At 46.9% G+C, this 12,071-nt stretch overlaps 1 protein-coding gene across 2 annotated transcripts in view; it reads left to right on the forward strand.

Moving 5' to 3' along the window:
- Positions 1-12,071, forward strand: part of sema4f (ssemaphorin 4F) — a 146,345-nt gene that overhangs the window by 126,441 nt on the left and 7,833 nt on the right. For both annotated transcript variants that reach the window (XM_033035806.1, XM_033035817.1), the window contains exons 11-12: positions 4,290-4,399; positions 9,201-9,349. In XM_033035806.1, the coding sequence (XP_032891697.1) occupies positions 4,290-4,399; positions 9,201-9,349 (259 nt within the window). The remainder of the gene's footprint in view (positions 1-4,289; positions 4,400-9,200; positions 9,350-12,071) is intronic.

The raw sequence follows: 12,071 nt of genomic DNA on the forward strand, positions 1-12,071 counted from the left end.
ATTGGCAAAAAAGAATTTCACTACATCTAGGTGTATGTGACAATAAATCAACCTTTGAACCTTTGAACCTTCCTCCCGCACTCCAAAAATCGTACAGGTTTCTAGGCTAATTTGGCTTGGTATAATTGTTTAACTTGTTAAATTGTCCCTAGTGTGTGCAGGGTAGTGTAAGCATGCAGGGATCACTGGTCGGCGTGGACACGCTGGGCCAAAGTGCCTGACTCCATGCTGTATCTCTAAAACTAAAACTAATCCTTCCTCTGAGAAGGCAGAATGTTGGCATACAAATCTGTACAGTCACTTCTCTAAAGTCTAAAACAGGAACGGGGTACTGATTGGGGATGATCAGCTATGATCACATTGAATGGCGGTGCTGGCTCGAATGGCCTACTCCTGCACCTATTGTCTATTGTCTATTGTCTATTCTATGAAGAATCGTCTTAGGAGAAAGATGGCTAAAATTAGAAATTCAAGAAAAGAGGAGGACACGAGATCTTTATAATTCTAGAAATGCTTCTCCTGAAAATTTCCCTTTTGATAATTTCAGAGAGAAATTTGTGCTCTGGAAGCAGAAGTGTGAGATTGTGAAGTTGTGACAAGTTGCGACAAGCCTCTGAAATAGCAGCCTGGCTGCTTCTCTTTCTCAGGCCTTGTATCCTCTTTTATTGCATCCCCTTCAATATTTGACCATATGATGAGTGTTTGTCAGCACTGGGCTTGTACTCGCTGGAGTTTAGAAGAATGAGGGGGGGTCTCATTGAAACCTACCAAGTGAAAGGCTTGGATAGACAATAGACAATATGTGCAGGTGGAGGTCATTCGGCCCTTCGAGCCAGCACCCCCATTCAATGTGATCATGGCTGATCATCCCCAAACAGTACCCCGTTCTGGGAGGATAGAGTGGATGTGGAGAGGATGTTTCCACTGATGGGAGAATCTAGGACCAGAGGTCACAGCCACAGAATTAAAGGATGTTCCTTTAGGAAGGAGATGAGGAGGAATTTCTTTAGTCAGAGGGTGGTGAATCTGTGGAATTCGTTGCCACAGAAGGCTGTGGAGGCCAAGTCAATGCATATTTTTTAAAGCAGATAAATTAGTATGGGTGTCAGGGGTTATGGGGAGAAGGCAGGAGAATGGGGTTAGGAGGGAGAGATCGATCAGCCATGATAGAATGGTGGAGTAGACGATGGGCCAAACGGCCTAATCCTGCTCCTATCACTTATGACCTTATGACCTAGATGTACATGTAGATGGGTTGGTGAGTCAGTTTGCTGACGACACCAAAATTGGAGAAGGTGCAGACAGTGAGGAAGGCTGTCGGAATATGCAGCAAGATATAGATCAGCTGCAGGTTGGGCAGAGAAATGGCGGGTGGAGTTTAACCCGAGCAATTACTAGGTGTTGCTCTTTGGGGAGGTTGAATGTAAGGAGAACGTATACAGTTAATGGCAAGATCCATAACAGTGTTGATGTGCAGAGAGATGTTGAGCCAAATTCATAGCTCACTGAAGGTGGCAACACAAGTAGATAGAGTGATTAAGATTATGGTATGCTTGCCTTCATTGCTTGGGGCATTGAGTAGAAGACTTAAGAGGTCAAGATGCATCTCTATAGAACTTTGGCGAGGCTGCATGAGGAAGATTGCGTGCAGTTCCTGTTGCCCATTTGCAGGAAAGATGCGGAAGCTTTGGAGAGGGTGCAGAGGAGGTTTACCAGAATCCAGGGCTTTATCCCAGAGTGGAAATGTCCAACACTAGGTTCACAGGTTCATTTATTGTCACATACACCAATTGGTGTAGTGAAATTTGAGTTGCCATTGCAGCACACTAATAAGAATACAATATAACATTATAAAGAAATTTAACATAAAACATAAAAACATCCCCCCACAATGGTTCCCACTGTGAGGGAAGGCACAAAGTCCAGTCCCCATCCCCTTGTCCACCCATAGTCGGGCCTATTGAGGCCTCCGCATTCGCCGCTACGGGGCCCGATGGCAGAGTGAGAGGGGGGGGCAGAGTGAGAGGGGGAAAGTGTAATGGAGATGAGTGGGGCAAGTTTTTTACAGAGATTGGTGGAGGCCTGGAACACATTGCCAGGGGTGGTGGTGGAGGCAGAAACAGTAGTGCCGTTAATAGGATGTTAGATAGGCACACCTCCAGATTCAGGGGCAGCTTATTCCCAGCTGTTATCAGGCAACTGAACCAACCCACCAACAACTAGAGAGCGGTCATGAGCTACTATCTACCTCATTGGAGACCCTTGGACTGTTTTTGATCGGATTTTGTGTAAGAAAGAACTGCAGATGCTGGTTTAAATCGAAGGTAGACACAAAATGCTGGAGTAACTCAGCGGGACCGGCAGCATCTCTGGAGAGAAGGAATGGGTGACATTTCGGGTGGAGACACTTCTTCAGACTGAAGGGTCTCGACCCAAATCCTCACCCATTCCTTCTCTCCAGAGATGCTGCCTGGCCCGCTGAGTTACTCCAGCATTATGTGTCGACCTTTGAGCGGACTTTACTGGACTTTATCTTGCTCCAAACGTTATTCACTTTATTCCCTCTTATCATGTATCTCTTTATCATGTATCTGTACACTGTGGATGGCTTGATTGTAATCATGTATTATTGTCTTTCGCTGACTGGTTAGACAGTAAACTAAACTCAAACTCAAGTGCAGGGACCAGAGGGATATGGATCATGTGTAGGGAGGTGAGATCAGATCAGCAAGGCATCATGTTTGGCACACACATTGTGGGCCAAAGGTCATCTTCCTGTGCTGTAAGGTTCTATGTTCTATCTAATGCCTCATCATCAGACTCCCAACTCCTCATGATGTTGGATGTCAGAGCCAGTGGCGGCCCTTAATTACAAGGTTAATTCCCGGGATGGCGGGACTGTCATATGCTGAGAGAATGGAGCAGCTGGGCTTGTACACTCTGGAGTTTAGAAGGATGAGAGGAAACTCATTGTAACATATAAGATTGTTAAGGGCTTGGACACGCAAGAGGCAGGAAACATGTTCCCGATGTTGGGGGAGTCCAGAACCAGGGGCCACAGTTTAAGAATAAGGGGTAAGCCATTTAGAACGGAGACGAGGAAACACTTTTTCTCACAGAGAGTGGTGGAAATTCTCTGCCTCAGAGGGCGGTGGAGGCAGGTTCTCTGGATACTTTCAAGAGAGAGCTAGATAGGGCTCTTAAAAATAGTGGAGTCAGGGGATATGTGGAGAAGGCAGGAACGGGGTACTGATTGGGGATGATCAGCCATGATCACATTGAATGCTGGTTCGAAGGGCTGAATGGCCTACTCCTGCACCTATTGTCTATTGTCTATTAATGACAATGGTCATTAAATTCGCTACCTTATCTTTCTTTAGCCATCGTGAAGGGGATGCGAACTTGGAATTTTAGATTTATTGTTTCAGTTTTAGTTTTAGAGATAAATGAATGAATGAATAAGACTAATGGCCAAGTATTCACATACAAGGAATTTGCCTTGGTGCGCCGCCCGCAAGTGACAACATGACATACAGTGACAGTTAGGAATGACACATAAAACATTAAATATTAATAATAAAACATTATCGATTAAAGCGCGGAAACAGGCCCTACGGCCCACCGAGTCCGCGCCGACCAGCGATCCCCGCACACTAACACTATCCTACACACACTAGGGACAATTTACAATTTAACCAAACCTACAAACCGGTACGTCTTTGGAGAAGGCAGGAGTCTTTGAGGACCAGTATGCAGAGAGTTGGCACGATCCAACACCATCTCAATCTTCTTCTTATCGAGTCCACACACAAGATTAGAAGTTGTTCACCCAGAGCTGAACACACTTCTCGGCGTCTGCATACAGTGGTGTGTGTCTTGTCGCTTCTTGTGCGTGGCGGTGGAAAGATTGGTGGAAACAGGGCCGCGACGTGAACGCTCTTTCCTTGACCCCACCATCTCAATGGTAGGTGTACTTACGCAGCAGATTTCTGGCATCATCCACATTAGGCCTGGGTGACCTATCGGCCCATAAAGAGGGAATAACTCTCTCCTTGAGCTTCATGTGGTAATAACACAGGGGAGCTCTCTTGTTATCCGAGTGATCTATCTCTATTGCTGACAGACTTTCCAAGAAATCCACCATTGTTCTGCATAGATTGCTGCATGAGGAAGCGTTTAACCAAAGAATGGAAGCACGTTATGAATCAATATTGCAATCATTTCAAGAGGGACCTGATTTGGCTCAAATAAAGAAAAAAACATTTGATTTGTATTTATTTTTCATTCAGAAACCGGACATTTGCATAAAGCAGTGATGAGTGGCTCCAAAGTTCTTGTGGTGGAGGACTATATCATCTTTAAACCTGATGAGAAAGTCCTGAACATTGCACTACGGAAGGTAAGGATTCCAATCAACCGAACGCCGTGCCCCCCCCTCACCCCCCCCCCCCCCCCCCCTCTCTAGCCATGCCTGCAAAGTTGGGGGTTATGTGTGAGTGGATGGGCGGGGGATGGGGTAAAAGGAGCGAATGTATAATATTAATATACGATACGATACAATTTATTTGTCATATAATATCAATGGGGAGGTTAGTGTGTCTGTGTGTGGGGTTGGTTAGTGTGTGTGACGCCGAAGGCCGCCCCCCCCGCAACTGCGCGTTGAGGGGGCAGGACCCAACGGGTCCCCCTTGGTCTAGTAGTAAATAAAAACATTAAATATCATTATTTTTAAAATATGGACGGCATTTTCTTTTTAGCAGTCTTGTTGTTCCACACATTTTGCATTGCACGCCTCTGCAATTTATGATCCATTTTCTATTGAACTCATTGAAATTGTGTTTTAATTCTGTGAAAGTTGATCTAAGAATTATATTTGTTAGATTTTTACCTTGACGTTTGTGCTCAAGATCCAGCCTCAGGACAGGACGTTTCTTCCCATTTCCAACATCTGCTTTAGACTTTACTTTTGACAATAGACAATAGGTGCAGGAGTAGGCCATTTGGCCCTTCGAGCCAGCACCGCCATTCAATGTGATCATGGCTGATCATCCCCAATAGTACCCCGTTCCTGCCTTCTCCCCATATCCCCTGACTCCGCTATCTTTAAGAGCCCTGTCTAGCTCTCTCTTGAAAGTATCCAGAGAACCGGCCTCCACCGCCCTCTGACGCAGAGAATTCCACAGACTCACCACTCTCTGTGAGAAAAAATGTTTCCTCGTCTCCGTTCTAAATGGCTTACTCCTTATTCTTAAACTGTGGCCCCTGGTTCTGGAATCCCCCAACATCGGGTACATGTTTCCTGCCTCCAGCGTGTCCAAACCCTTAATAATCTTATATGTTTCAATGAGATTGCCTCTCATCCTTCTAAACTCCAGAGTGTACAAGCCCAGCTGCTCCATTCTCTCAGCATATGACAGTCCCGCCATCCCAGGAATTAACCTAGTAAACCTACTCTGCACTCCCTCAAAAGCAAGAATTTCCTTCCTCAAATTAGGGGACCAAAACTGCACACAATACTCCAGGTGTGGTCGCACTAGGGCCCTGTACAACCGCAGAAGGACCTCTTTGTTCCTATACTCGACTCCTCTTGTTCGAGAAACAGTGCAGATACAGGCCCTTTGGCCCACTACGTCCTTGTTGACCAGTGATGACCCCATACACTAGCACTATCCTACACACGCTAGGGACAATTATACCAAGCTGATCAACCTACAAACCTGTATGACTTTGTCGTGTGGGAGGAAACCAGAGCACCCGGAGAAAACCCACGTGGTCACAGGGAGAAAGTGTAAACTCCGTACAGACAGCACCCGTAGCCGGGATCGAACCTGGGTCTCTGGCGCTGTGAGGCAGCAACTCTACATCTGCGCCACTGTGACACTCTGCTGTCTTTTTTATATTTGACATTTAATTTAATGCTGGGCTATTTGCTAATTGATGTGCTCAGGAAGCAAGCTATGAAACTAACTCTAAAGGTCGTAGATAGACACAAAAAGCTGGAGTAACTTAGCAGGTCAGACAGCATCTCTGGAGAAAAGGAATGGGTGGTACCTGGGGAGGGTGTGGTTTGGGTGGGAAGGGATGAGTTAACTATGGAGTTGCGGAGGGAACGGTCTCTGCGGAAGGCAGAAAGATGTAGCACTCAGTCTCTAAGCATACCAGAAATGCTGCCTCTGAATGTAATAGGCCTCTCTACATAAACCTTTGAAGTACAGTTCTATGCAAAGCTTCTTTTTCCGTTGTTTACTGGAATAATATCATCAAAGAAACACTACCTTGTCCACACTTTCATCTCGCTACTGCCAGTGAAGAAGGTACAATATTCTTGAAAACCGTGACCACCTGGTTCAACAATGTGGTAGAGTTGCTGCCTCACAGCGCCAGAGACCCGGGATCGATCCTGACTACGGGTGCTGTCTGTACGGAGTTTGTACATTCTCCCCTCGACCGTGTAGGTTTTCTCCAGATGCTCCGGTTTTCTCCAACACTCCAAAGATGTGCATGTTTTTAGGTTAATTGGTTTCGGTAAAAATTGTAAATTTTCCCTAGTGTGTAGGATAGTGCTAGTGTACGGGGATCACTGGTCGGCACGGACTTGTTGGACTGAAGGGCCTTTTTCCGTGGTGTATCTAAACTAAACTCAACTAAACAGCTTCTTCCCAGCAACTATCAGGCTCTTGAATATTGAATCATCCAACCACAACCAGAGAGTAGTGCTGAACTATTAACTGCCTCATGGGTGACCCCCAGTCTATCCTTGATCGGACATTGTTGGCTTTACCTTGCTCAAAACCTTATTCCCTTATCATGTTTCTATACACTGTAGATGGCTTGATTGCAATCATGTTTAAGAAAGAACTGCAGATGCTGGAAAATTGAAGGTAGACAAAAATGCTGGAGAAACTCAGCGGGTGCGGCAGCATCTATGGAGCGAAGGAAATAGGCAACGTTTCGGGTCGAAACCCTTCTTCAGAATGATGTGAGAGTGGTGGAGGGGGGGAGAAGAAAGGAAGAGGAGCCAGAGGGCTGAGGGAGAGCTGAGAAGGGGAGGAGAAAGTAGGGAGTACCTGAAATTAGAGAAGTCAATGTTCATACCGTTGGGGTGCAGACTACCCAAGCGAAATTGCTGTTCCTCCAATTTACGGTGGTCCTCACTCTGGCCATGGAGGAGGCCCTGGACAGAAAAGACGGATTCGGAATGGGAGGGGGAGTTGAAATGCTGAGCCACCGGGAGATCAGGTTGGTTAATGCAGACCGAGCGGAGGTGTTGGGCGAAGCGATCGCCAAGCCTGCGCTTGGTCTCACCGATGTAGAGCAGTTGACATCTAGAGCAGCGGATGCAAAAGATGAGGTTGGAGGAGGTGAAGGTGAACCTCTGCAAAACCTGGAAAGACTGCTTGGGTCCTTGACTCAAGGGGGGGGAAGGTAAAGCGACAAGTGCAGCATTTCCTGCGGTTGCAAGGGAAAGTGCTCGGAGAGGGGGTGGTTCGGGTGGGAAGGGACGAATTTTCGGGGGAGTTACGGAGGGAGCGGTCTCTGCGGAAAGCAGACAGGGGAGGAGATGGGAAGATGTGGCCAGTGGTGGGGTCACGTTGGAAATTATAATCATGTATTGATCTAGCATGCAACAAAAGCTTTTCACTGTACCTCGGTACACGTGGCAATAAACTAAACTGAACGGTATAAACATAGAAACATAGAAAATAGATGCAGGAGTAGGCCATTCGGCCCTTCGAGCCTGCACCGCCATTCAATATGATCATGGCTGATCATCCAACTCAGTATCCTGTACCTGCCTTCTCTCCATACCCCCTGATCCCTTTAGCCACAAGGGCCACATCTAACTCCCTCTTAAATATAGCATCAAGAGAGTTTTATTGTCATGTGTTCCAGTTAGGACAATGACATTCTTACTAATCACTACTTCAGCAACTGTGGTCAACTCTAGACTTTGTTTGGTTGTACTATGGAATTTGCACAATGGTTTGGTTACCCAGTATTATTGATTGTTGTGTATTTATTTGTTGTATTGTTGTCTTAATGGGCCTATGAAACTGCAGCAAGTGTTTAATTGTTCTGTTGTCACTACACACACCCATTAAATACACTTGACTCTCAATCTTTACATGCAGAACCAGTGCATTGCATTGAGCCATGAACTAAAGGCCATCGTCAGTCAGGTGTTCTGATGCAAACTTATACCACCTTTGTGTCAGTACTAGTACTTCTTTTCATAAGTGAAAGGAGTAGAATTAGGCCATTCGGCCCGTCAAGTCTACTCAACCATTTAATCATGGCCGGTCTATCTCTCCCTCTTAACCCCATTCTGCCCTCTCCCAATAACCCCTGACACCCGCACTAATCAAGAATCTTATCTATCTAGGCCTTAACAATATCCGTTGGCCTCCACAGCCTTTGGTGGCAATTAATTTCACAGATTCACCACCCTCTGAAGAAATAAATTCTTCATCACCTCCTCCCTAAAGAAATGTCCTTTAATTCTGAGGTTGTGACCTCTGGTCCTAGACTCTCCCACTATTGGAAACATCTTCTCCACATCCAATCTAACCAGGCCTTTCAATTGGTCACTGAAATGGAGTTCATATCAGTTTTAGTTTAGTTTATTGTCACGTGTACCAAGGTACAGTGAAAAGCTTTTGTTGCGTGCTATCCAGTCAGCAGAAAGACAATACATGATTACAATCCGAGGGTTGTCAAAGAGATGAACAGTTATTTAGCACTGCTCTCTGGTTGTGGTAGGATGGTTCAGGTGCCTGATAACAGCTGGGAAGAAACTGTCCCTGAATCTGGAGGTGTGCGTTTTCACACTTCTATACCTTTTGCCTGATGGGGGAGGGGAGAAGAGGGAGTTACCGGTGTGCGACTGGTCCTTGATGATGCTGCTGGCCTTGCCGAGGCAGCGTGAGGTGTAGATGGAGTCAATGGAAGGGAGGTCGGTTTGTGTGATGGTCTGGGCTGCGTCCACAATTCGCTGCAATTTCTTGCGGTCTTGGATGGAGCTGTTCCCAAACCGTGCTGTGATGCATCCCGATAAAATGCTTCCTGCGGCGCTACTGTAGAAGTTGTTGAGAGTTGTAGGGGACATGCCAAACTTCCTAAGCCTTCTGAGGGAGTCGAGGCATTGGTGTACTATATGAATTGTGTTGAGGATATGTGAATTGTGCTCTGTTGTTTTCCAGGGATTTGTCTACATCGGATCATCTACCAGGGTAGTCCAGTTTCCCGCAGTGAACTGCAGCCGGTATTCCCGCTGTGATGCCTGTCTCCTGGCGAGGATTCTATCATGTGGCTGGGATGAGGAGAAGAAGGAATGTATTCACGACAGAAGGTGTGTAGCAGCTTGAAGTCCTCTATCAAATCGTTCTTGGATTTCGGCAGAGAGATGCAGAGGGATCAGAGTCCAAGTTCATAGCTTACTGCAAGTACAACACAAGTAGTTGGCGTGGTAAAGAAGGCATACGGTATTGGAGCAGCATAGATAAGGCACCTTGGTCGGCATGCATGAGTTATAACCATATAACCATATAACAATTACAGCACGGAAACAGGCCATCTGGACCCTTCTAGTCCGTGCCGAACACGTATTCTCCCCTAGTCCCATCTACCTGCACTCAGACCATAACCCTCCATTCCTTTCCCGTCCATATAACTATCCAATTTATTTTTAAATGATAAAAACGAACCTGCCTCCACCACCTTCACTGGAAGCTCATTCCACACAGCCACCACTCTCTGAGTAAAGAAGTTCCCCCTCATTTTACCCCTAAACTTCTGTCCCTTAATTCTCAAGTCATGTCCTCTTGTTTGAATCTTCCCTACTCTCAGTGGGAAAAGCTTATCCACATCAACTCTGTCTATCCCTCTCATCATTTTAAAGACCTCTATCAAGTCCCCCCTTAACCTTCTGCGCTCTAAAGAATAAAGCCCTAACTTGTTCAACCTTTCTCTGTAACTTAGTTGCTGAAACCCAGGCAACATTCTAGTAAATCTCCTCTGTACTCTCTCTATTTTGTTGACATCCTTCCTATAATTAGGCGACCAAAATTGTACCCCATACTCCAGAATTGGCCTCACCAATGCCTTGTACAATTTTAACATTACATCCCAACTTTAATCCCATCCCCGACCTCTACCTCCGTTACATTGACGACTGCTTTGGTGCCACCTCCTGCACCTACACACAACTGACTGACTTCATCCACTTCACCACCAACTTCCATCCGGCACTCCAATACACCTGGACGATTTCCGACACTTCCCTACCATTCCTTGACCTCACCATCTCCATCGCAGAGGACAGACTCCTGACCGACATACATTACAAACCCACTGACTCACATGGCTATCTGGACTACACGTCTTCCCACCCTGCCCCCTGTAAAGACTCCATCCCCTACTCCCAATTCCTCCGCTTACGCCGCATCTGTTCCCAGGATGAGACATTTCATACCAGGGCATCGGAAATGTCCTCATTCTTCAGGGAACGGGGATTCCCCTCCGCCACCATAGATGAGGCTCACACCAGGGTCTCATCCATACCCCGTAACACTGCTCTCTCTCCCCATCCCCGCACACGCAACAAGGGCAGAGTCCCTCTGGTCCTCACCTTTCACCCCACCAGCCGGCAAATACAACACATAATCCTCCGCCATTTCCGCCACCTCCAACGTGACCCCACCACTCGCCACATCTTCCCATCTCCCCCCATGTCTGCCTTCCGCAAAGACCGCTCCCTCCGCAACTCCCTTGTCAATTCTTCCCTTCCCTTCCCTCCCGCACCACCCCCTCCCCGGGCACTTTCCGTTGCAACCGCAAGAAATGCAACACCTGTCCCTTCACCTCCCCCCTCGACTCCATTCAAGGTCCCAAGCAGTCGTTCCAGGTGCGACAAAGGTTCACCTGTATCTCCTCCAACCTCATCTACTGCATCCGCTGCTCTAGATGTCAGCTGATTTACATCGGTGAGACCAAGCGTAGGTTGGGCGATCGTTTCGCCGAACACCTCCGCTCAGTCCGCAATAACCTACCTGACCTCCCGGTGGCTCAGCACTTCAACTCCCCCTCCCATTCCCAATCCGACCTCTCTGTCCTGGGTCTCCTCCATTGCCAGAGTGAGCAACAGCGGAAATTGGAGGAACAGCACCTCATATTCCGTCTGGGGACCTTGCGTCCTTATGGCATTAACATTGAATTCTCCCAATTTGGCTAGCCCTTGCTGTCTCCTCCCCTTCCTTAACCCTCTAGCTGTCTCCTCCCACCCTCCCATCCGCCCGCTCTCGGGCTCCTCCTCCTCCTCCTCCCCTTTTCCTTCTTTCTTTCCCCTCCCCCCCCACCCCCCATCAGTCTGAAGAAGGGTTTCGGCCCGAAACGTCGCCTATTTCCTTCGCTCCATAGATGCTGCTGCACCCGCTGAGTTTCCCCAGCAATTTTGTGTACCTTCTATACTCAATACTCTGATTTATAAAGGCCAGCACACCAAAAGCTTTCTTTACCACCCTATCTACATGAGATTCCACTTTCAGGGAACTGTGCAAAGTTATTCCAAGATCCCTCTGTTCACCTGCATTCTTCAATTCCCTACCATTTACCATGTACGTTCTATTTTGATTTGTCCTGCCAAGATGTAGCACCTCACACTTATCAGCATTAAACTCCATCTGCCATCTTTCAGCCCACTCTTCCAACTGGCATAAATCTCTCTGTAGACTTTGAAAATCTACTTCATTATCCACGCCCCCACCTATCTTAGTATCATCTGCATACTTACTAATCCAATTTACCACACCATCATCCAGATCATTGATGTATATGACAAACAACAGTGGACCCAACACAGATCCCTGTGGCATCCCACTAGTCACTGGCCTCCAACCTGACAAACAACCATCCACCATTACTCTCTGGCATCTCCCATTCAGCCACTGTTGAATCCATCTTGCTACTCCACCATTAATACCCAACAATTGAACCTTCTTAACCAACCTTCCGTGAGGAACCTTGTTAAAGGCCTTACTGAAGTCCATATATACAACATCCACTGCTTTACCCTC

This window comes from Amblyraja radiata, chromosome 1, assembly GCF_010909765.2.
Source record: "Amblyraja radiata isolate CabotCenter1 chromosome 1, sAmbRad1.1.pri, whole genome shotgun sequence".
Lineage (NCBI taxonomy): Eukaryota > Metazoa > Chordata > Chondrichthyes > Rajiformes > Rajidae > Amblyraja > Amblyraja radiata.